The 26,594-nt window shown below is 48.3% G+C and overlaps 1 protein-coding gene and 1 long non-coding RNA gene across 7 annotated transcripts in view; one reads left to right on the top strand and one right to left on the bottom strand.

The window, feature by feature from the left end:
- Window positions 1–26,594, bottom strand: part of KIRREL1 (kirre like nephrin family adhesion molecule 1) — a 253,533-nt gene that overhangs the window by 8,354 nt on the left and 218,585 nt on the right. For both annotated transcript variants that reach the window (XM_083167574.1, XM_083167573.1), the window contains exons 3-13: window positions 21,519–21,665; window positions 15,188–15,337; window positions 13,477–13,634; window positions 12,210–12,360; window positions 10,019–10,124; window positions 8,300–8,448; window positions 6,260–6,387; window positions 5,681–5,807; window positions 3,601–3,701; window positions 803–1,001; window positions 603–710 (exon numbers count right to left, since the gene is read on the bottom strand). In XM_083167574.1, the coding sequence (XP_083023700.1) occupies window positions 603–710; window positions 803–1,001; window positions 3,601–3,701; window positions 5,681–5,807; window positions 6,260–6,387; window positions 8,300–8,448; window positions 10,019–10,124; window positions 12,210–12,360; window positions 13,477–13,634; window positions 15,188–15,337; window positions 21,519–21,665 (1,524 nt within the window). The remainder of the gene's footprint in view (window positions 1–602; window positions 711–802; window positions 1,002–3,600; window positions 3,702–5,680; window positions 5,808–6,259; window positions 6,388–8,299; window positions 8,449–10,018; window positions 10,125–12,209; window positions 12,361–13,476; window positions 13,635–15,187; window positions 15,338–21,518; window positions 21,666–26,594) is intronic.
- Window positions 1–26,594, top strand: part of LOC146050525 (uncharacterized) — a 237,015-nt gene that overhangs the window by 85,908 nt on the left and 124,513 nt on the right. The window lies entirely within an intron of this gene.

The following is a 26,594-nucleotide window of genomic DNA, read 5'->3' as shown; positions in this document are numbered from 1 at the left end:
TATGGCTGTATATAGAGGACGGGCCAGTGTCGGGGCATAGTATGGCTGTATATAGAGGACGGGCCAGTGTCGAGGCATAGTATGGCTGTATATAGAGGACGGGCCAGTGTCGGAGCATAGTATGGCTGTATACAGAGGACGGGCCAGTGTCAGGGCATAGTATGGCTGTATATAGAGGACGGGCCAGTGTCGAGGCATAATATGGCTGTATATAGAGGACGGGCCAGTGTCGGGGCATAGTATGGCTGTATACAGAGGACCGCCAGTCCCATGTGGCGTAACATAAATGAGCTTTCCTGTCTGTAATAGGTCCCTCTCTCGTGCCTGGGGAAGTCTGCGACCGCCCATTGTCCGTTGGCTAAATAAAAGTATCCGTGACAATGAGATGGGATTACTAATACTAATAATTGGGGCTGTGCAGGAGAGACGGTGGAACTTGTGTCTGTTGTGGGCTCTGTGTTGCCTGGCATGGCATATTAGCTGACGCTCTTTGTGAAGTGCTGTTTACCAGCGGCACAGTTGTGCATCCCTGATCACAATGTACGTCATAGCCTCTTAATTGTCCCCACTGGGACTGCTGCCGCCACTCATGCCGTACTCACTGCCTTTACGTCGTCGGTAAAGGAAGAAAATGAAGAAGACAAAGAAGGCGATGACCAATATTCCCGCACCGATTGTAGCTCCGACAATGATTCCCACCGGCACAACTTCTGGGAAAGAACAAAGGATACATAGAGTAAGGGGTGTGCTGCTGGCAGGGTTAACGTCATGTTGGACAGACGGGTAGTCTCCAGCCCCTTACCTTCTTCTACCAGCTTGATGATGGCCGTTTCAGAGCCAAAAGTGTTCCATGCCGTGCAGTTGTAATTGGTCTGGAAATCGCTCTCCGCGACGTTGGTGATGGTCAGGGTGGAGCGTACGCCGCTGTCTGTTTTGGTCCGTTCCACTGTATACCTGTCCATGGTTCCAGCCTCCAGGAATCTTTCCTTCCATGCCCAGGCCTAAAGTTTTAAAGGGACACAGTCATCAAATATGTCTATGTACAAATGGCAAGCAGTGGCACATTACGGTAATACTGGCAGCCTGGGACTTAATAACCCGTCATTAACATTGCCTGGCCTCGCGTTAGTGCTGCTCATCACTCAATACAGTAACTTGTAGAGATGCAGTACTTGTGGGTCACATGATCACTAGGTCCCCCCCCCATTCCCGCAGAGAGCAGTACTGGGTCAGAGGAGGGAGGGGGGGATCTGCACTGCTACTGTAATCAGCTTCTCTGGCGCGGCTTGTTATCTATTGCCATCAAGTTGCACAGAATAATGAATATCTCAATGAATTCCAGGCACTAAATTGAGATCGGTATGCGTTATCAGCTGGGGTTGGGAAGCGTCATTCATTGCTTCCAGCAAGCGCTGCCTCCTTAATTGCCAACATACTCATAAATATATCCAGGGCTGCTCAGTGAAAGCTACTGGCCTAGTGGATATGAGGTTTTACTGCTATAAATATCCAAACTGTTTAACAGACCATTGGGTCATACAGATCTGACTGTAATCACGCTCCCGCCACCCCCGCCATTGGTGGTGGCCGTCGCATGTACCTCACTTGCACAGACTATAAAACAATATATGCCGGAATGAGGCCAGCCGCAGGGGGGACTCACTAGCACCGGCGGTCATCAATATTATCCACTATTTCCACCTGCCCTGACATCCCACAAAAATGTCTTTCTCCTGAGCAGATGCGTCTCCATCCCAGTATGCTTCTGTTCGCAATGGTGTAAACAAATCCCTTCCGTAACCTACACAAGACCACCCCTCCCCCCGCGTGCCGTTCCTGGTCTGGCGTAGATGTCAGAATGCTGTTATTTATTTTGCATATGCCTGGTCCAGAGTTTTTGGCTGGTGCAGGCAGAAGTTACACCATTACCAAGAGACTTAGAACTTGGAAGCCACTAAGCATCAGTCCCCACATATACATATAACGTCATATTTGACAATGTTTTTGACCCTCAGTCTTAAGCAGTGGCAATTTTTACCCAGTACTGTAGCCCCCCGTCATTTAAAATTTTACCCATTCCAGGGACTTCCTGACTTCCCATTGCTCCATGCTAATCACATGATGGACTGGCAGTCCCAGGTGGAGGACTGCCATAACAGAGAGCCCGTCCAATGGGAAGCCACTTCCCTTCTGTTACAGCAGTCCTTAGAAGCTTCTTGGGGCTGCAGCTGATGCAGTCCCTAGAGACCTTACAGCTTGCTAAATGGTGCAACGGATTACTGTCCTGCCAATGTGCACAGACAGACACCCCCCTGTATAAGTAAATAAACTGCATTAATTAGTGTTCTTTTAATGTCGGGCATTAAATTAGTTAAATTACTAATTTTGATGCATACATGATGTAATAATCAATAAAACACTAAAAGCTGTTATATAATTATCCTCCTGCTGGTAGATCATACTGGGATTTATAGTTTCCCGACAGCTGAGCAGCTACAGGTTGGCTGTCCCTAAATGAGACTCTCGGCAGAGCACTGCGGTTCCCGAAGGGTTAACTACACAGCCACATTGCCGTAATGAATTCTTCTCAGTCGCTTCCTCTGCTAAACACTTCATTTTGTAAGCCGTGACAAAATGATTTCAGCCGCAGTGGATGCTGTTTGGAGAACGCGTCCCCCTTGGGACTCTGCAGTGAAGCATCTGGGGCTGATGCACAAAAGTGCACTTTAATTAATACAAAAAGACAAATATATCTGGAGAGGTGCGAGCGGCCGCTGGATTTATCCAAGTCGGGCTTCCAAAATGCTCCTGACCCCCCCTAACCCCCAATCTGTTTACAAGCGCCCTGTACGCCCCTACCACTTACTCTGTAAAATTGCCTCCTAATTTAAAGTCAATTTGAAAGTGACACCGAGCTATTTCTCCCTTAGCCCCCATGGAGAATTGCAGCTGCAGTTACCAGGAGACACAGTCAGATGGCGCCAGTGCTCGGCAGACTGGCCCAGGTTACCGGCGTGTGAGTGATGGGAGCTGACCAGTGTCTGCTCAGCAATAAGTGATATATTGGAATAATCATTCATCAGTTCAGCTGAGCACATAAAAGGAATCATTTCTATATATTGCTTTTCTTCTGGGGTGGTCGGAGCTTTAATAACCTCCATAGGGGATGATAAGAGTTCATGCCAAGGCTGTAGACCACACGATCAGCTAATAAGCAATACTGGGGCAGCCCCGGCTCACACGGCAATAGGGCGTTCTTATCTCACTCATAAAGAGCGGCGATCAGTCCGCCGTATACAGCAGCTGACTTATGTCACACAGCCCAGCTGTCTGTAGGTTAGCTATAGACTATGTCAGCAGCTCGCTAGTGATGACGCTGTAATAGTTGCTGTAGAGGTGCGCAGGAAAACCTGCCATGCTGCAGAGCGCACACCTGGCCCTGTATTTACTATATGCTGTAGAATAGAAAGTCATTGCCGATGACCTATAAAAGTAAGGCATGTAACCTCACGGTTCCCAGTGAACGGCTAGGTTGCTAACTCGCACAATGGCGTTACACTCTGTACAGTGACATCACCGGCGGTGGATATATATACTCACGATGCGATCCGGAGGCGGGGTGCTCCCTATGAAACACTCGACTTTTCCAGCTCCGCCTCGCACTGCGTACTGTACGCCCTCGCTGGTGATCATCGGGGGACCTTAAGGAGCAAAGGAAATGGTTAGGGTGGGATTGGGGGATCGCGGCACTCCAAATAGCAGCAATATAGGACCGGGTGCCCTCCCAAAGGGAGAGAGAAACAGACTCGCTCCAATATAGCAGCGTATCACGGGTGGCACTCCAGGAAATAAAGACAGCAAACGAGATCAAAGTTCCAACGTTTCAAATGTTATTGCAACATTTTTCGTGATGAAAAATGTTGCAATAACATTTGAAACGTTGGAACTTTGATCTCGTTTGCTGTCTTTATTTCCTGGAGTGCCACCCGTGATACACTGCTATATATATATATAAAATGCTATGCCACCAACTTTTATTTGTTTGGGGGGGGGGGGGGGGGTTGGTGCATTTATTGGGATGGTCCCCATTCCCCCCCGGGGACCCGAGGGAGTGGGGAACAACCACAGAGGTAATACTTTGGCCGCGGGACCTTATATAATAAGTGTCCCCCGGCTGTGGCATTACCCTGATTGCTGTTTGAGCCCGGTGCTGGTTTCCAAAATACGCAGGACCCCTACTCCTCTTGTTCCCCGTATTTTGGGAACCAGGACCGATCCTAGACCCTGGGGCTGGTCATGCTCGTGGAGGGGACTCCACACCATTTTTTTTTACACTATTTATTTATTTTTGTGTTATTTAAAAGCAAGGATTGCACCAATGCTTATACTTATTCCAAGCCATTATTTATATCTGAATACTTTTTTTATTCCCTGAAGTCGCCACTTTCTGTGAGGTGTGAAATCTCTCCTGCTGAATCTCCCATTATGAATCTCTCCGTGTGTAGGGCCCCTAACTGCCTGATGAAGAGGTCCCTTTAAATGTGTCTTTGGCAGACAGACGGCTCTTTGTCAGACAGATTAGGACGGCCATTATCTCATCAGAAGGAATTAATGCAAGCCAACCAAATTTGCAACCACATTACGGGTAATGCGCTATTTGTTTTTTATCTTTCTTTGTTTTATCGTTCAATCTGCTGATTTTATCGCTGCGTATAATCTGCTTGTGCCAGTGTATCTGAAGCGCCTATTACTCTGATAGATTCTGCTGTCTCTCATCACTGTATGCTCCCCGGGAAATGTCACTCAGTTACTGTATATATAGCACACACACATTCTGCTCTATCACATCTACACACTAGGGGCCAGCAGCTAGTTCACCTGACACTATGTTGTGGATGCTAACCCAGGGAACACATACAAACTCCACACACATTGGAAATGATTGGGAACGGAACTCATAATTCAGTGCTGTGAGTCATTAATGCTAACCACTGCGCCGACTGTACTCACTAGAATGATATAATGACACAATGAGAAATTCACTAATTACTAGCTGCGCGCGGTTAATGCTTCCATATATGAATGCCGCCATTCCAACTTCAGGAACTGCTCATGTACAACACATTACTCTTGACTTTTCCGTTCTAAAATAATCCTCGTTCAATACAAACTAACCGTGATCTAACCAAACCACACCCACTCTTGTTAGACACACCCACATACAGCTGACGGAACTACATTCTCTTTCCTGGGTTCTAATGCCACTGCTTACGGACCTCCATAGTCACTCACTGCAAAGCAAGTGTTTCATCGCCTCGTCTATTTATTCTGACCGGTTCAGAACACCGACTTGCCCATGATTTAGTCACCAATGGTAATGCTAAAGATGACATCATGTAAAATATGTTTCTTTTTATTAAATTAGAAAGCAAAAGCTTTGAAAGCTAGTCTGCTACCTTCTGTGTTTGTGCATGTGTGAGAAAGACATGTAATTTCATTCTCTGCCAGCAGATGGCAGTGCTTTAGAGATATTAGAGTCATTGGTCATAACCATGGATGACTATGCCGAGCCCCTACCTAACGACCTGACAGCGGAGAGACCTGAAGGGCTGGAAGTTCATGCACTATTATAGGAACCACAGGCCAGATTATCAGCTGTGCTGGATTTAGCAGTACTCACCATTGACGAACAATGTCACCTCCCGCTCTCCTACTCCAATACGTGGGACGATGGCTTTGCACACATACTGCCCGGCTTCTTCCTGACTCACCGACTTCAGAAATAGCTGGTTACTGTTACTTAGCACCTGCAAGATCAGGGCAGAGATGAAGGAAGCTCCAGTAAGATAAGACAACCGCCGGAACCTGCCAGAGGAAACTTGGGAAACAGCCACCAAACCTAACCTGCGATGGACAATGGGCATTCCCTCCAGTATCGGAAGAATGCCTTTTGTGGTATATGACAAAAAGCATCCGTGGTCCATTGTCAATAGTCTCCAAACCAACACTGACCCCTGGTGGTGATTCAGAGGTGGAAGCCGTAGCGGCTGTGGTATTTGTTGCAATGTAATTCCGTGAATCACAGCATTACTTAGCAGGGACGGGGTCATGACAGCGTCAGCTGGAGAAATTGGTGGGATTCAGGAGGGTTGTCCCCCATATATTTTCAGGGACAGTATGATTTCCATACAGCAGGGTCCTCAGATATCCTAATAAATACACAACATTACCACAGGACATTATTTATGGGGCTACTCACCATATTTGATCCCTTCTTGGTCCATGTCAGGGTGAGCGGGGGATTTCCTGCCCAGATGCAAGTCAGGGTCACATCAGATCCCATATCCGTCATTGCAGGTTTGGGTTCCACTACAATTCGGGGGGCAACTGTGGAGAGACATTTTCTCATTAGCGGGGTCCCCAGGCAAGAAGTACAGCGCTCGCTCAAGCAAGCGTCTTAATATAGAAATGCCCATCCTATGTCAGGGGTATTGAGCATTACTTATTCATGCCCATCTATATTACCAAAGCTAGAGCACATTATAAATCAAAAGCTGATCACTGGAGAGATAGATTCCCTCACTGTCTTCAAAAGAATAAGGAATGTGATTTCTAATGGAACGGAATTGGGCTTTTTTTCCCTCAGACCTAAAAAAAAAAAAAAAAGTCTAATTTCCTCTTTAAGGAGAGCTTTTATTTCCTGTGGGAATCCCAGGATGGCCGTCAGCGGGAGAGTGCAATCTCAGAGATAAGACGGTCGTGCTCTGTGCAGCTTCTACCTGATCCGAGGGAAATGTTTTACATCTCCTATTGCAGATGTATAGGAAGGGAGGAAAGACACAGCGCCTTATTCAGAGAATTCGCCTCAATCGGCATGTGCGCCTAGGTCACACCGTGCATGTGCAAAGTGGGGGATTTATGAGCGAGTGGCAGGAAGTAATGGGGAGTGGCAGAAAAAATTCAGGCGTGTCGCAACCATTTTTGGGGCGTGTCTCAGCCTAATATTACCATCCTATGATATGTATGCACAAAACATGGAGTCATTGCCCAATCGTAGCAGTACTCTGGGAGACTCTTGTTGAGGGGTTTGTGACTGGCGCTGCGTATTTGTGTGCAGCTGCTCAGATTTGCGGAGCCGCCATTGGGGCATCTGTGCTATTTGCATATTTTCGCATGTCTGCTACGCTCAGGATTACAGCTGTATGTGAATGCATCCGGTACATAGAGTCTCAGCACTGGTCTTCTGTCTCTTGTCCTAGAACCATGTTGGGATGGCTCAGACCCTTAGCAGTGCTGGTTACTGACCGCCATAAGGCTATTGCTCCTGCCCTACAAAGAGCGCGACTCATTTTATTTGTCCAGACTCTCCCTTGTGAAATGTTTTTAAAGGTATGGAAAAGGTTGTAATGGATGCAGGAGTTCATCCAAGAGTGGACGTATTTTTAAAGTGGCAATCATTTACATGGAATAACCAACCTTTCCGCTTTAAAAATACGGCCATTCTCTGGAAAAGTCCAGGTTCTCACACGCTATCACATTATCTCCCTGGACATTACACTATGTGTTGCAGACCAGGTAGGAGGTTTTGTTGGGACTAGTAGATCACTATAAAAGCCTGCTGTTCTCCATGGTGCATTGGGTCTGATCTGAGCTTTACCAGTTGTTGTGGAACCTTGATACTTACCCTGTGACCCGCCAGTTGTTGTGGAACCTTGATACTTACCCTGTGACCCGCCAGTTGTTGTAAAACCTAGAACCGAGCTACTTGCTATGTGATATGCTGACTGTTGTGAAAGCTACAACTGAGCCACTAGCCTTTGTTTAGCCTAGACCCTAGATATCTATCCTGTGTTTTTCCAGCTGTTGTGGAACCTAGATACACAACACGTGATTTGTCAGCTGCAGTGGAGCTAGAACCCAATCTGTGTCTCACCAGCGTGTCCTGACAGCCCTACCTCTGATGTAGGGTATTTATAGAATAGCATCACTCCTTATAAGTGGGTGCCAAAGGGGTCATATTACTACTTATTTCTTAATCTGGATACATTAATATTTTACAATAATTTACAAAAGAAAGGATTGTGAGAAAATGTCGGACAAGAAGGCAATGAGAGGGTTGTGGGTCATATAGGTGAACTTTGCACACTCAATGGTCATCTCAATGGTCTTTATCAACCATGAATTGTTCTAGGTAAGAGGGAAGGGGGTGTTACATAGAAGCGTATGCGCCTTTGGCTATACAATTGCGGCTTTGTGTCCTATCGGGAGGAATATACACTGGGGAAGTGGCCAAACTTACACTGTACGTCCACTAGGGTGCTAACGTTCGTGCTCCCAACTTCATTGTGCACTTCACATGAGACGGGCTCGGTGAAGAAGGTGTAATCCACTTGTGTCTCATACGAGCTGTCCCTGGCGGCCTCGATGATCACGCCACCTTTTGCCCACCTTTAAAGAAAATATAGAATGTATTAGTAACCTATGGGGGCAAAGCGGTCCCCTGCAGGGGTACAACCGAACTTCAGGCTGAACTTACAGTATCCAGCCAGGAAAATAAAGTATGGGCGCGCTCTTTGGCCTGCTAGCCTGGGAAGCGCACAGATAAGAGCTCATGCAGCATTCATGCACATTGTTACTCTGCATATGAGCCAAAGCAATCATGTACGACTCCAGGGATGTTCGGTTCTAGGTAAGCCAGACTCCTCTCCACATGCAACTGAAAGGGGTGTAAGCGGTACGCAACTGGCATTTCCATGCGGGTTACATTTAGGGCTTACTGCAATACTTCTGCTTGGTTTCAGCTATGACATCAAGCATACAGATATATGGGGGCCAAACTCCACATATAACCCAATATTCAGTGTTTTAGGTCTTTTTGTGGAGCGTCACTTGCTCTAATGCAGGCTCTTTCTCAGTCAAGACATACAAGTTTAAATTGCACCAGACTATAATAAAGTTCCCCCCGGCAGGGGTTAATATTCACACCCGGCCATAGATTCATAGCCGCCATTGTATCCCATCTGCAAACACTGCTTAACCCTGCAGGTATCCTCCCCCTCCCCACCGCCGCAGAGTCAGCCTCCCACTTACTGCCCTCGCTACACAAACACACAGAGCAGAACCGGCGCTCTTGAAGGCAGCGATAAATAAAACATTAATACACCCGTACAGTTTAAATATGCATGATTGTAAAACAGAAGCAGTTGGCAGTAAACAGGATCGTAAAATAAAAAGGCATTAAATTCCTCAGATAAGGTGTTTAATGGACGGCCTGGGCCCACCGCTCTAACGCTGGTAAGCACTCGGCGAGGGAAACACTAGATTGATTTTCACCCACAGCCTGCACCGCGCTGGAACTGCGGGGCTAACGGATGGCAGCAAACACGGCTTGTTGGATTTTATAGAGCGCTAGCTCTTCGGTCCAGGGACACATTACGCCCTGTGCTTTTTAAACCTTCATTTTCTGCATCTATACGCAGAGGAGATAAACCCCTAACATCTCAGTAGGGCAGGTCATTATGTATTGGTCTCATTTTGGTTATTGGTGTTGCCAGCTGGCACGGATCAGTGCCACAAATTACCACGCTGTAGCTGGTATTAATAAACATACCGCAGCCAGATATTTGGCCATTTCATTGTAAAATACTTTCACAATCTATAAACAACGACCTAGCGGTCCCTCCACTAAAATCAGGAGGTAAAGGGCCTAGTTCTGCGTCTTGTGCCTTTATGCCATGCCGCTACCAGGCCCTTTCTGGGTGCACAGCCCTGCGTCCGAATGCGCACAGACTGAGAAGCTCACTGTCGCCACCTGTAGGCGGTCATGAACACTTGCAGCAGACGATGGTAGCTGTAGATTGTCCGTCTGTGGCCTCATCACTTACACACACTCGCAGTAGAAAAATCACGCTACATTGCCACTGACATCGGCAGCTCAGGAGACTCGGGGCCAGGCTGTCTTTGGCGTCTTGTACTCCTTATTTACATCCAGATAGTGCACAAATCTCAGTATACTGACCTGTAACCTTTAATGGCGGGATTCGCCGTAGCTGAGCAGGTGAACCGCACTCTTTCTCCCTCTTGTACTGTTTGGGGATGGATAGACAGGGTGACGGTGGGGGGATCTGTCCAGAGAAACCATACAAACAATGGTTAATACATAATTAGTTATTACCGTTAGTAACGGTTTTAAAAACTAGTAGCCCTGCGCCTTTCTCTCTGCAAAAGAGTTACCATGGTACTATTATTGTAAGGGTCAGTACTTCCAAGGGATAGTCCAAAAATCCAGATCATCATCACTTAAAATATATATATTTTTTTCAAAAAATGATAACACTTGGTAACTCGGACACATCTAAAGCGTAACCGTAAACGGAGCAGCAGGCGTAAGGGTTTTATTCAGAGACTGATGGTTCGGATTGCAGCCCCGATTATAGCTGGGAATAACTTAAATCACCATCAAAGAGATGTATTGTCTGTCCCTCCTCATTGGAATTCTCTTGGCATCGGTTGCCTCGCATCTACCATAAGCCTAGGTTAGGTAAACGCTATTAAGTAAATTGTCTGGTAAGTCATGCATCTGTACACCTATGCAAATACAGCCCCTGTACCACGGCCATTACACAGAGGGAGAGGGGGGCAAATGCAGCGGAGAATCTAACACCGGCAAAATAAGAACTACAAGGCCCAGCGTGCGCAGCTCCTGCCGGGCAGGATAAAAGATTAACGGAGCTTAACCTGCTCTACGGGCACCTAATCAGGCACCAGAAGCTGACAGCCCAGGGAATCGATGAGACGGCCTGAGATCAGTCACCGGGGAGGGGGCCGGTACAGCCTGTTCTCACACAGAGTTACTGCTGGCCCTGCAATCAGATACTCAGCATTTTCTAGCTTCAGGCTTGTATTAATATAAGACGTGTAGAGCCCCCTCCCAAGCGTAAATCAATGTACTTGGCTTTCTTAATCCAATTTAATAATGCTAACAGCGTACGCTTGGCACCAACCATTAATTATTGTAATATTTTTCTACAATATATATGTATATATTATATATGCACATAATTTGCTTGTGATGATTGTATAAGCTGTGACATCACCAGGCAGAGATTATAGGAATCACTTCTATCAAGTGGAATTATTACAGAAAACCTCCATGACGTCACTTAGGCCCTTATTCTAGTTGAATTGGACAGATGCGTATTTTCGGACAGGAACAGTGTTCTTAGCCCCGCCTTCCGTACGGATCGCTCACACCGTCCGAATGTGGTAAGACGCCGACCGAATGGACCGCGAGTGAATTCTTCATGTGAACACCTCCTCCATCTGTGGGAACCTCCCCCATCATTCGATGGTCGCCAACCATCGAATGCTGGACCGTGTGGTCAGGCAGCACAGAGCGCTCCAGACCACTCGGGCATTTCTCAGTGCAAAAGCAGGCATATGGGCGGGCAGCTGGCATCCGGCCATGTCATATGTCCACCCCCCCACACGTACGCCCAGTGTTTTCATGGGAACGCCCATGAAATGTGGAGCGTACGCATATGGTAATGAGCAAAATCAGCCCTTCACGCCCCTCTCCACCCCCTGCTCCGATGGTTCCGTACGATCATTTACTGCACAGACCTCACACCAACCATCAGCCGTCCGTCCACATTTGGAGCCATTCGACTCAATCAGAATAATGGCCTTAGTGATGTCACTGGCTCCTAGTAAACCGATTGGGTACTTCCTGTGACTAATACGTCAGCCAACAAAATATCTGCTTGAAATGTTTTATCTCATGGCAGCAGTTCCTAATCAATTGATTGGGTAAAATACAATGTGATACATCTATAGTAACTTTCTTATAACAGAGTTATGATGACATCACAACCGATGTCTTTGCATTCGTTTTATACATTCATACAGGGTGTCTTCAGACACATAAATGTGGTTGCAGAAATGTATGTTGTAATCACATCAGATGTATATATGGAGACATGTAGATAATGGGCCTGATCTGCTTCCAATTATCGGGACTCGATCGCACCAACCTCAGCCCCCTGCTTGTGCGAGCAGCAGTCATCCCCGTTATATGCATTTGCACCAGCCGAAGCCCGGGTGCAGAAGATCACCCGTAATTGCTCTGTGCTGCATATACAGGCAGCGACATGTGTGCAATTTACTAAAGAGATCCAATCAGCAGAATTATCTATAGATGGAAGACTCACGGTGGACATCCAGTTTGACCGAAGTTTCCTTTCCGGTTGGAATCGCGTCATTAGACGTCCTGCAAGTAAACACTCGGCCAATATCTTGATCCGTGGGGACTATCAGCAGGAAGCTTATAGTGGTCTCGCGCTTTCCGTCCGCCAAGACCATCTGCAGAGAGAAACCAGGAATAACACAGGCTGCACGGATCTGGTCGCTGATAGGGTGATCCTAGGCCATTATTGTCCCATACCCAACCATGTCATCTGCTCACTGGGGGTGGGGGGGGGGGGGCTTTAAGAACTACAAATCCCAGCTTTCTATATGGTACATGTGATAACACCAACAACTACTCACATACTATGGGCGGGGTGTAAGGAAGGCCCAGTTCCAGGACTGTATGGAATGCAGGCTTTTTAGGGGACAATCAGTTACAAGCCATGGTTTTGCCCTGTAAATGATTGCCCCTTTAGAAAACCCCAGAATGTCGTGAATGATAAAGGACATAAAGGGCCAGAGGTATCAAGTTTCAAAAGGTGATAAAGTGGAGAGTGATAAACAACCACCCAATCAGCGCCTTACTGACATGTTACAGGCTGTTGTTTTAGAAATGACAGGTAGGAGCTGATTGGCCGGTTGTTTATCACTCTCCACTTTATCACTTTTTGAAGCTTGATACATCTGGCCCTAAGGGAGATGTATAAAAGCATGGGGAGAGATAAAGTGCCAGCCAATCCGATTCTGACATTCTACAGGCTGTGATTGGAAAGTGCCAGGAGCTGAATGACTGTTACTCCATCTCTCTCTCCATTTGCTTCGGCTCAGACCACACGAGTGGCTTGTAATCTCCTAATAATGAGCAGCAGGGGTAAATGTGGGTCACACAGGAGCAGCACCTGTGTTTTATGGCTGGTCTGTGAGCACCTCCGTCTGTATGAAGCACAGTGTCTGCAGTGATGAGCCGGGCGTGCTAGAACTCTCCTCGCCTCAGCTGTGCTACAAAGATGGCTTTGGACGAGGTTTTTGTGCAGGATAAAGGAGATCTTGTTACAGGGTTCAACAGCGCTGCTCAGGTCACCTCAGATGTCTCTCTTTGGAAGAACTAAAGACAGACACTTCCACAATGACCTTTTATGTTCGCTCCGCAGATCAGATCAAACTCTGCTTTGCTTTCCAGGGCCGGCGCGGCAGCCAGAGGCTGAATGAAAGCAAGAGGGCAGGACTTCAAGCGGGAGAACAAAGTCCTTCCATGACACAGAGAGGAATCCATGCCCGTGGGCTACTCACCGTGCTGGTGATGGCTCCTTCCTGGGGGTTCCCATCCCGGAACCACTCTATGGAAGCTGCTGGCTTGGCATTCTCCGCCCTGCAGGTCAGGTTAGTCGGGATTCCAGCTCGGAGTAAGATCTCTGGCCCTCCTTCTATAATGGGGTCTTCTGGGGGAACTGGGGAGAGAAGACACATTTTATGAATATGTCAATAGTCGGCCTACAGAACACAATGGTGATGGCAGATAATGACCAGATGCTTATTATCAGGACACAGTATGTGCTTTCCTCTCATTCCTGAGCCGATGCTGGGGTGATTGTCAGAGCAGGAGTTACTCCATCTTGTCCCGCTCATACAGTAGCTCAGCAGGAGCCCTCACAGCGGAAGGTATGTCTCACTAGGCAGCCCAGTGTTACACTAAGTGGGCACAATTTTACTAATGGCTTAATACATGTCTTAGTCCCCAAACGATTTTACTGTAGGGTTTCTGCCCGACGTTAATAAATGCATGGGGACATAGCCCGGTAGCTTCTATAAGTCCCTACGTATATGTGCCCTGCAGCCTGGAGCATTTGTGCTTTCCTATGTCTTCGCCAACACACTGCTGCACTGTTGCGTTGTGTTCCCCCCAATGGAGAACTTTGCCTTCTAGTGTTCTGTCCTCCAACCAGCAGTAGGTGACCCGTGGCTCTGGTGTCACTGGGATTTAGCCCATGCCTGTGGGTAAGTTCCTCCCCTGGTGACTTGCCCAATCCCACCAATGTGGACTCGGAACAGTGATAAGTTAGTGGAAGCTGCTGCTAATGAGACTTGGCTGCTGGAAGTTGCAGATAGTGATAAAGTAGAAGGATTGGAGGAGGAGACGGCTCTGCACAATAGTCTGCTTGTTCCTGCTGTGTCCTGTGATTGTTACTATGAGGGCGAGTGCTTGGAAGCCTCACTGCCTCGCTGACTGGTGGCTAACAGGTTGCAGCAGGTCCTGTACTGCTCCTATCAGGTGTTAATCTCTCCACCGCATGCAGACCTTGAGGGGTGGGGTGCGCGCTGCGCCCACTGAACAAACTCGCAACCGTTTAAGGTTTGAGAAGAAACCCAGGCTTATTACTGAAATCTAGCACGAGTCATGTAAGGCCCCAGCACCTTAGCTGCTGCAGAACCTCATAATAAGCAGAGCTGTCACACATTGCCTTGTGATGATGTACAGTACCCTCCCGACGCTTAAATAGAGCAAACATTCCCCCCCCCCCCCCCCAAAAAAAAAAAACCCGCCCTAAAATGACCTTGGTTCACCCACATTGCCATCAGACCCCCTATTTGGTTCTCCACATGCCGCTCAGACCTCCATATGCACTGCTCAGACTTCCGCACGTGCCACCCAGTCCTTCCAACATGCCGATTAAGGCGCGGATCTCCCCACCTGCCGCTCAAATTTCCCAACATGCCTCACGCATGCTAACGAGACCTCCCAACCTGTTGCCATCGGAGCTTCAGACGGTCACATATCCTATGTGGCCAAATGTGTGTTATTGGAAGGCAAAAGCATAATTATAATCAGCCGCATATGCGTAGATCACTGGGTGCCAGTGAGCCTCCAGGGTTGGCTTAAGAAGTACACACAAAATACGTGACCTAGATTATTTAGGGAAGGCGTAATGCTCTCAGGGCCGGCTAGCGCCAGCCTCCACTCCGTCTTCCATCATTTGAATTAAGACATTTTTTAAATCCTTACTTAAGACTGTCAGCTTGGCTCCTTTTGAACGCAGGGCAGCCTCGGTTGCCTGGCACTCGAAATTGGCATCATCGTAAATACTGGCGTTGGTAATCTCCAGGTTGAACTGCCCAGAATCGGGGTATCCAACGACTTGGTAGCGGGGCCAGACTGAAGAGATAAAAGACAAAATCACTTAATATCATTCACAAACACATCCAAACCTTGTGCTACGCAATGAGGGAGGAATACACCGAGGTGGGACTAGCCTACCGCTCCTGTAATGGTCTGTACAGGGTCTGTAATGTTCCTGTGTGTATACTACATACAGACTGATCGCTCTGTACAAGTAAGTAGGACAGGTTGTAGCAGGCTTGCATTGCATAATAATGATAACAATAATAATAATTGTTCATATCATTTTTATAGTATAGTGCTGCTTCTCATACATGCCTTAAGGCACTTTTCAGACATCACACTACACATAAAAAGAAAAACTAAAGTGCACAGTAAGTATACTTGTGTATTCCACCCCAACGAGCCACCAGGTGAGGCGGCCATCTTGGGCATGCTGCATAAGATTACCCTGGTTGCAGTGTCCTAATGCAGAGTAGGGTCCCAGCAAAACCATCAGGTCCATGTATTTTTTCATCCCATCCACAAGCGTACACAAAGTCGCAGCTGTGAGTGAGATGCACGACCCAAGAACTCAGATGCATAATCACTGACTTAGGCCATACTCTGCGCCTAGCAGGGGCCGGTGCGAATGTCCATGGTGTGTGCGAGGGTTCGGTCTAAAGAAGCACCAAACAGTATTTCAGTGTCTATAGACCGTGAAGGTTGGCGTACCAGTCCTTGCACATACAGACGCACATCTGCACACCAGGGAAGGGCTGCTATTGGTATTTGTGCATAGACAAAGAAGCAATAGCTGCAGCAGGTGCACCACCATACTTAGAACCAGGCCTGTAGGGAGTGTTATCCCCTATAATATAAAGCCGATTCCCTGATAGACACGGACTTAGGAGGTTGTGCAGATGCCTGGTGCGGGTGGGCACGGCGAACTACATGTTTGCCATCTGGTTGGCACCTATCAGTGCGAGCATGGGGCGGCGGTGGTGGGTAGCGCCCATGGGAATGCCCAGCGGTTAATGGGCGTTCCTATGGTAATTTGGCGATGGGGCGGACAGCTGATGTCAGCAGATGCCATTTGTACGCGTGTGGGGTAATTCATCGTGGGAAGTTGGGGCAGGTGGCTGGCATTTGGTGGGTGCGCAAGGCTGCAACCTTGAAAATCAACCAGAATAAGGTCCTTGGTGAAAAGAGGCTATACGTCACATTAGAAAAGTAGGGGTACGTGGCACCTAGGAAATGGATAATCCTTTAGCATTAAAAAGGGTTTTTCAGGATAAGATGAATGGATGCTATATATTGCAGACTTCAGGAAGATTTAGATCAGAGACTCCATCTGCTGGGGAACTATACATTCCAGCATGCCCTAACAGTAAAACTGTTCCACAACAGCTGGAGTGCCTCATATTGCCTACCCCTGATCTGGCGTAACAGGTACTTACTGCCTATTGCTATGTCCTGCGCTGCTCTGTGTCTCAGTGATGTCACCATGTCATACTGATGCCATAGGATTCATTTCTTATTAGCATTTGTTCAGACATCTAAACATACTGCATTGTCCTGTGCATGGCTGACGGGGTATAGTTCCTGAACCCCCCCAATGCCGTCTTCACCCGCAGATTATTTACAGCTTGTATTCCAGACTCTTCTCCTAGCCTAGCATATCATGAGAATCCATTGCACTAGTTCTGTGCTGTGACCATAGGGGGCAGTGTTGTGCTATATTAGCACACAATACAAACAACAATGAACAGAGGAATAAATGAGTAAAAAAACAACATAGTCCAGAGACAGCTAATCTCCATAGATGTGTCATATGGGCACTGGGCTGTATGCTTGGTATTCATCTTGGCAAAAGCAAATGGTCTCCAGCGTAATGCGGACACCGCGTGTAACGGTGATATGTTGGGTGGAGACGTTTGGCACAAATAGGTAGCAAAAGATGTTGGTTCACAAGAGCCAAAAGAACCGATTCAGATACGGAGATAGAAGTGCCCGCAGCTATTGGCAGAAGACGGCCCATCTCTGTGTGTGCGCTATGCCACCTCGCTGCCACTGCCCGGGTACCATCAGGACGCGTGCGCGCTGTGACTTGGTAGCCTACGTCAGCTGCGCGCCAGCCTCAGTATGAATGGAGATAGGCTTCAGGTCATGGTTAGGCCGCATTCCCATGAGTATCGGCTGAGACCGCATCCCCGGCGTGTAGGCGACAGACACGCTGTTAATGGGCCATTGTGTGCAGAGTATTTACTCACAGAGAGAACATTAATATATTATACTATACAAACAGCGATCTATAACACAGCATTGAGATGACCCACATTGGGGTGACGCCTTTACTACTTTCATGTGGGAAATGTCTTTAACATAGAAGTGTAGGGTGTGGGAAATTCCCCCTGTGACGCACCCACACAAGACGGGGAACCTGCCGGCTATAGCAGAGGTTCCAGAGCTGTTATGTCATTAGTTCATCGCTATCTGAGGCGTTTGATGTTGACGAGGACACATTTCCTGTAGTTAGGAATGAGATAACGTGTGAGGCAATCTGACGGTAACATATGTACTACTAGGGGACACGCCTGGCGTAGCTCATGGCATTAATCATGTGGGGTACGCCTTTCTGTCCTGAACCCCACACCTACTACAGCACCCCAATCTCAGCTTGCTATGTCCAGTGGTTAAGGTAAAGATTATAGACAATGTTGACACTTCCAAAAGGGCGCCAAGCTTATGGTCGACACAGGCAAGGTAGACAGTCAAAAGGTTGTCATGACTATTGCTTCCTTCTCGGCACACTTATGTTCCCACTCTATGCCCACTTTTATAGTAAAGTATGAAAATCCACCTTTTTGTTTTGGTTTTTATTTGGGGTGGGGATCATGAAAAACTCATGTCCTCCTTTTGACTGTCGACCATAAGCTTGTGTCTACCTTTTGGCAGCAAACCTAAGGTATGTCGTCCCTTTTTAGGTCTCGACCTAGTGAATGTTGACCTTGACATTGTCCATTTAGTGACTGTATACCCTACCCAGCACCCCAAACTCCGCTAGCTCTCACTGCACCTATACAGCACCCCAATCTGAGCCTGCTCTACTCAACACCTACCACAGCACCCCAAACTCCACTACCTCTCACTGCACCTACTACAGCACCCCAATCTGAGCCTGCTGTACCCAGCACCTACATTAGCACCCCAAACTCTGCTAGCTCACTGTACCTACAGCACCCCAATCTGAGCCTGCTCTACCCAGCACCCTAATCTGAGCCTGCTCTAACCAGAACCTACTTTAGCACCCCAAACTCCGCTAGCTCTCACTGTACCTACTACAGTACCCCAGTCTGAACCTGCTCTACCCAGCACCTACCACAGCACCCCAAACTTTGCTAACTCACTGCACCTATTACAGCACCCAATCTCATTCTGCTCTACCCAGCACCTACCATAGCACCCCAAACTCCGCTAGTTCTCACTGCACCAACTACAGCACCCCAATCTCGGCCTGCTCTACACAGCACCTACCACAGCACCCCAAACTCCCCTAGCTCTCACTGCACCTACTACAGCACCCCAATCTCAGCCTGCTCTACCCAGCAGCTACCACAGCACCCCAAACTCCGCTAGCTCTCACTGCACCTACTACAGCACCCCAATCTCAGCCTGCTCTACTCAGCACCTACCACAGCACCCCAAACTTCGCTAGCTCTCACTGCACCTACTATAGCACCCCAATCTCAGCCGTTTCTACCCAGCACCTACCACAGCACCCTAAACTCCGCTAGATCTTACTGTACCTACTACAGCACCCCATTCTGAGCCTGCTCTACTCAACACCTACCACAGCACCCCAAACTCTGCTACCTCTCACTGCACCTACTACAGTACCCCAATCTGAGCCTGCTGTACCCAGCACCTATTCTGAGCCTGCTCTACTCAACACCTACCACAGCACCCCAAACTCTGCTACCTCTCACTGCACCTACTACAGTACCCCAATCTGAGCCTGCTGCACCCAGCACCTACCATAGCACCTCAAACTCTGCTAGCTCACTGTACCTACAGCACCCCAATCTGAGCCTGCTCTACCCAGCACCCTAATCTGAGCCTGCTCTAACCAGAACCTACTATAGCACCCCAAACTCCGCTAGCTCTCACTGTACCTACTACAGCACCCCAGTCTGAGCCTGCTCTACCCAGCACCTACCACAGCACCCCAAACTTCGCTAACTCACTGCACCTATTACAGCACCCTAATCGGAGCCTGCTCTAACCAGAACCTACTATAGCATCCCAAACTCTGCTAGCTCTCACTGCACCACCCCAACCTCAGCCTGCTCTAACCAGAACCTACTATAGCACCCCAAACTCCGCTAGCTCTCACTTTTCCTACTACAGCACCCCAGTCTCAGCCTGCTCTACCCAGCACCTACCACAGCACCCCAAACTCTGCTAGCTCTCACTGTACCTACTACAGCACCCCAATCTCAGCCTGCTCTACCCAGCACATACCACAGCACCCCAAACACCGCTAGCTCTCACTGCACCCCAACCTCAGCCTGCTCTAACCAGAACCTACTATAGCACCCCAAACTCCGCTAGCTCTCATTGCACCGACTACAGCACCCCAATCTCAGCCTGCTCTGCCCAGCACCCCAAACTCTGCTAGCTCTCACTGCACCCCAACCTCAGCCTGCTCTACTCAGCACCCCAATCTCCGCTAGCTAGTCAGTCAGGCGACCCTGTCAGTATCAGTGTCGTGTTCCCGCCCCTTCGCGGACATTCAGCACTTACGTAGTTCCTGTAGTCAGTCAGCGCATATTACATTGTGTGGGAAACATTGACCATTTTCACCTGCCTGACATGACAGGTGTGAATGTGTTCCTGAAACACCCCCACTATCCACGCCAGCCCGAAGTGTGGCGAGCGCAGGGAGGGGGCGCGTTACGCATCCTTCAGACCTGTTCATACCCCCACTATCCACGTCGGCGTGGAGTTGATTTTATAAAGCGTGACGAGCTCAGCGAGCCACCGAGCCCGAAGCGTTGAGAGCGCACGTGGAATACACGTCAAGTAATCCGCATCCGCTCACTGCGCTTCAGGCTCACTGCGCTTCAGGCTCGCCCCACTTCATAAAATCAACTTAATGCAGATGTGGATAGAAAGGGTATGAAAAGGTCGGGAGGACGCGTACCGCCACACTTCGGGCTGACGTGGATAGTGGGGGTTTGTAATGGAGGCATTTGCCAGTATATAACATGGCGCACTGGCAAATGCGTCCTTTATTGTGCATAAGATGCACTTGCACACCGCACCCCCCCCCCTTTGTGCAGTAGATTCACGCTCTACAAAACCCCCTAACCCTGTCCGTCTCCCTGAAGTGCACACAGGAAGGGTTGCCGTACCCTGCCGCAATAATTACTGAGACGCAGGAGCGTCTGAATCTGATCTCCACATTCAGAACCTCCCAAGCTGCCAACACAATGAGCATTTTAGGAGGATAACTTGCTACCTGCTTATTGGTAAAGTAGAAGCAAGCGGTGGGGGCAGAGGAGGGGGGGGGAGCACAATTTATGGATGGGGGGGACCGTTGGTGCCTGTCCTGATGTATTAGATGTATTTAGTAGCTACAGTCCAGCTACTAAACCAGGGGAGTGGTCTTACTGAAGATAAAGCAGATCCAGCTGTACTCACTGTTATATACACTGGCCGAATGAGCAGAACTTATGAGTGTATCTGGTTACTGGAGGATGCAGGATACTGGAGCAGCGGTTATAGCAGCGGCTCACTCCCCTGACGGGCTGGCTACAAGGCCTACATGACACGTCACCATAGCTGAACGCAGCAGATCTCCCAGCAGTATGACCAGCTGATGGAGATGCTGTGAGCAGTAATGAGGTGGCTGGCTGTATCACTAGAGATAGGTGCCGAACAGTAACCCCAGCTATTTATAGACTAAGCCAACAGCGATATGTATGCGGAATCCTGCGGAAACACTATAATCTCTGTGATAACATCTGTGGCCTTTATTAAACCGTTAGCATTCAGCGAGGAAGGGAGCGAGCGCGGCGTTAGGCTGGGAATTTACGGCAGATGCCGTTCCATTGTCAGGTGCTGTCAGCTGGCACCAGCAAAAATGTCATGATTGAATGTCAAGTGTGAGAAATATGACAGCGGAAGGAAAGGAAGAACAAAAAAGAAGAAGTACAACAGAAGTTCGCCTTACTTTTTAGGTTTCCCAATCCGAGCGCCAGCCCATCTTTGGTCCATTGCACAATGCCGGAATAGTTTAGCACCACGCAGGACAGAACCACCTTCTGACCCGCCACCACTATCTGGTCTGTGGGCTCCTGGAGGAAGCGAGGCTGCACACCTGCAAGAAAATACAGAGGGATAGGAAGACTTAATACTCGGCCACAAGTGATGACAAATGTCAGTTAATTTAAAAACAAATAAGCATTTCGGGGTCCTCCTGTAACGGTTCACAGGAACAGCGACCCATTACTCGTAAGTGCTATTACAGGAATGATGTCACAATCGAGTAACCCTATGGTAATTGGCCACGAGAACGGAGACGCTGGTGTCAAATGTTTTGCGCACATGATCACAGTTGAAGCCTGGAAACAGTCGCATCGGCCCTGCATTTTTGTGGACACCGCCCAAAACCGGTCCCTGACTATACCGGTTTGCTAATAATCCCTCGATGTGAGCACCATCGCTAAAGTACCTTGGCGTGTTCACAGTGCGCAGTCAGTGATCGCTTATCTCCATAAATATTCGCATAGCGTACATCTCTGAATCAGGCCCTTGTCTGTGAGATGCCCGGGAATCCAAAAACAAAAACTACCCACCCACGGTTTTAAATAATAAGCCACATCTAAACCACCTTTATGCTGATACAGTGTATGCAGTTAAAGCAGGCTTCGGTGCACTTATTGTGACAAACTTTACAGGCACCAGGTAACTTCAGTCTCTTACCCATGCAGTCAGGGCACCCATAACAGGGTTAGGTCTAAACTCAAGGGACCTGGTCACGTGACAGAAGAGGAGAGGGGGGCGGAGAGAGGAGGAGCATGGTCAGAACAAGGGACCCTCGCCACGTTTCTGGTTACTAAAGGCAACCAGTGGTGGCATGGATAGTGAAGGAGCAAGCACCTCCGGCCTGGCTCCTCCCCCTGGGCATGGAAGGTCATTTAGCCCACTAGAATTTAGCAAGTACCAGGCAGACAGTTACTGGTACAGGTCATTACTAATACTCAGATAGCTGAACCTAATTTATGTAAATGTGAATCATACCATAGTGACCATCAGAGGGTGAAACCATCAATGACGAGGACCACCTCAATGTTACTGTTGAGTGTTAACCCCTGAATGAGCATCCCTAATGATGTTACCCCTGTGTACGCAGAGCGATAGTTACTTATTACTTATACCGAGTTCCCTACAGCCAGAGCGAGTGGGTGGCAGGGACAGATCTCTCTGTTCGCTCTCCCCCTGCTCCAGAGGACAGGACTAGAAACTTCCAGCTGTACCGCGAGCAGCATGCTACCCGCAGGGAGTAATTGGTGTTAACTGTAGGGCTAAATGCAGCCAGCCCCCTCCCATCCAGCAAACTTTCAGGTGGATCGATAGCAGTCATGTTTCCAGAGAGATGCAGTTTGATTCAGTCTCCGAGGTTAAAAGCAGAACGGCTGCTCAGCCGCCCGGGGGCTAACAGGCCATCGATTGGGTCATTCACTGCAACCAGCCCTTTGAGCCTGGTGCTGTGGGTAGACCCGCCTGAGCAGGGGCATTGGCAAAGGGAGACGGCCCCCTCAGAGGGCATTTAGGGACGTGGAGTACACACAAGGCATTCTCCTGCACTGATAACTCAAACAAGAGATACTTGTGATTGACGTGGTTTCTAATAGTTCCTAATTTACACTCGCATATTGTACTCATCGGCGGCTGTCCCTAATTTTACATTTTCCCTAACCCGCAGAATAGCCCCCTGTTGTTATTCTGTATCATTACTTTCCAACAGCGTCCTCTAGAAATCATTCTGCGGCATGTTTGCGTCGTTCCGCTACTGCTGCGAATTCCGTCCAGCACGGAATTCCCCCGGAAATGTATGTTCTGCGCCAAAGCAGAGTGATTCCCCAGTCGCTTTATAGACTACTAATCTCAACAAATGCGAATTACCGCACAGAGTGTGAGATGTCAAATCTTAAAGAGAGATTAAGTACCGACCAATCGTCTCCTAGCTGTCATTTTTCAAACGGTATACGGTCGTTCGGTCAACAAGAGGAAGGTCAACATGCATTGGGTCGATCACTGAAAGTCGACATGCACCAAGGTAGACACCTCTGAAGGTCAACAGGGTCATTAGGTTGACACATGCATAAAAGGTCGACATGGAGGTTTCCAATTGTTTTGGGCCGACAATATTGTGCCAAGTGTAGCGAGGCACCGTGCCCGAAGCATGGCAAGCGCAACGAGCCATGCATCAATGTGTCAACCTTGATGCATGTGGACCTTCCTCTTGTCGACCCTATGACCAGCCTGTAACATGGAAGACGTTGATTGGTTGGCACTTTGTCTCCAGGTTTTGATAACTCGATCCCACAGTGCGGAATGGCGAAGCATAAGAAGATATGGGGATAATGTAACCTAACATCGCTCATATTTGAGGTAACATGCCCGATGTGTATATTTTACAGGCAGTTCCAACGTCGCATCGCCTTTCAGGAAATTTGATTGACAAGTCCCCTATGGATCTCTACACGTTTGCGAAACAGCCTAGAATAGATGTTCTGTAAACCCGACCCAACAGGGATACTGTAGGTTACAACATCGCCCACGTGAAGCGGTGCCAGGTACAATGTCAGCCCCCCCCCCTCCCCCCTCTCTTTGTAAAACACTATTGTTTGGCATTTTGGATAACTAATTAGCATTTTTACATAGATGGTGATGCCAGCTCCAGGTTAATGATTCAGCCGGGTTCCCTGGTGCCTGAGAGGCTCAGCAGGTTGTATTCCTGGCAGGGACAATGCTTAATAACTACATATGCTGTAAACCCCGCAGCTCGTGAGACAATCGTGTGCGAGAGATTAATACAGCTCCAAGCCCTGGCAGCCGGTGCAATTCCTCCGCACACCAGCTGACAATCTAATTGTGGGTATTTCATACGTCCCTGCTGGGATAGAGGTGACGGAGGAAGCAGATAGTTGGCCGGCAGATACTCCTGTACAGCAGCGACAGAATGAACTAGATCTGCGATAATAGGAATGGAAATATATCATTTTATACATTTATTTGTGGCCTAAAAACAGGCATTTTGCATGGAAACGCGGCAGGTTCTGTTTCTGCTTTGCCCCTCTGCACTATTGCTCAGGTCACCGTTCATAGAACGAATACTCTAGAGCAGGCATGTCCAACGTTGGCCCTCCAGATGTTGTGAAACTACACATCCCAGCATGCTTTGCCACAGTTTTGATATTAGAGATTGCTAAAACGATTGCAAAGCATGCTGGGATGTGTAGTTTCACAACATCTGGAGGGCCAACGTTGGACATGCCTGCTCTAGAGCTAAGAGGACACTGCATGCAGGGCTGTTGTGGGGCCCAGCGTGGTTGGGGAGACCTCCGGTGTCCGCGGCACTGGCTGCACCTCTACACTGCCTAAAGGGAAATGGGAACTTTGTTTATAAATGATAATGGATAGACTCCCATACAGGGCCCCTTTCTTTCTGGGCCTGGCTGCATGCTTTGGTCGGGTCTGGGTATGCGAAACGCGTGGACTTTGCAGAGAAGTTTGGGACAGGGTGAATATTTAATGTAGCAGTTTGGAAAGCTTCGCTCATCTCTGTAGAACCGCCTACCGGGAGGACCCATTATGAACCTATTGCTTGTTATATCAGGGAATATAGCAGCTCCTACACCTATTTCTGGAATAACAGTCTATCACGCAACGGAACTACAAATACGGCTTCACTTCTGGCTCCCGGTCTGTGTTCATGGTTGGCTGTCCCTATCCATTCGCTTGTGGCATCAGCCAGAATCCCTATAACTGGTGTATAACTGAAATCTCACCGGTCATTGCATATACTCAACTCTAGGTAGACCAGGACTTGCTCGGAGGTTGTGGGAACACACAGTTGCCGCAGAGTAGACACTCCTGCCTGTAGATACTCACTCATCGCTGCGTCTGTGTGTACTTAGATACAAAGCATGCGATGTGAAAAACCTGAAGAACCAATCATAAAATAGGCTGAATCAGGCCGGCCAATGGCCACTGATATAACAGAAGAAAGGAGTTGCGGTCTACTTTAAAGTAGGAGTGGTTTATACACAGTGAGTGTGGTAAAGCTCATTCATACATTTTCGATGGAGCAGATAGAGATGCAGCTCTAGTCCTCCACATAAAAATAGGCCAATCACTGCGTCCGTACGATTATAACCAGCAGGCCACAAAGTCAGCCATAAGTCAATATATCAAAATACAAACTTTTTAAAACAGTGGCGCTGATTGTGTAGGAATCTACACGCCCACATGGCATTGGCCACACCCACACCCCACTGATCACACCCACACATCACATCCCACCCTTCTGACAATCTGACCCGGCCGTTGGGGATGCTAGAAGTCTTCCAAAGCCGCACATATCCCGTAAGCTAGCCAAGTGTTATCTGCTGCCAGTTCTCCGAGGCTACAAGCTGTACAATATATATTTTTTTTATTTTCAATTTACAGATCCTGAAAAGTTTAATTTACTAAAAGCATTCTCTAAATGCTCCCATTGCTTTGCTTCCTTACCTATTTCAGTCAATTAAAGTAATTGTGGACAAGAGAAATCACTATAGGAGAAAACTGCTGTGGAAGCAAGAACTGGACTTGGCGGAATGTCTCAGCTGTGTAACCCTTCACGGGGATTTTACATGGACATGTGGGGTGAGGAAAGGCTGCTAGCTAACCTACAGGGGTATACGCACTGTATACGGTGAATTTCAGACTGTCGACATTGACGCTATGTCAAAAGGTAAAATGTCTATATTCACAAATGTCGACATTGTTAAAATATCAACATGCTCATAATGTCAACATAATGCCTGGCTCATTGTCCACGGGGAAAGGCACCCAGGGCCTGGCTCATTGTCCACGGGGAAAGGCACCCAGGGCCTGGCTCATTGTCCACGAGGAAATTCACCCAGGGTCTGGCTCATTGTCCACGAGGAAAGGCACCCAGGGCCTGGCTCATTGTCCACGGGGAAAGGCACCCAGGGCCTGGCTCATTGTCCACGGGGAAAGGCACCCACGGTCTGGC

This window comes from Crinia signifera, chromosome 12, assembly GCF_055691185.1.
Source record: "Crinia signifera chromosome 12, ASM5569118v1, whole genome shotgun sequence".
NCBI lineage: Eukaryota > Metazoa > Chordata > Amphibia > Anura > Myobatrachidae > Crinia > Crinia signifera.
Note: the sequence above shows the minus strand (reverse complement) of the source record. Positions and strands in the feature narration are given on the sequence as shown.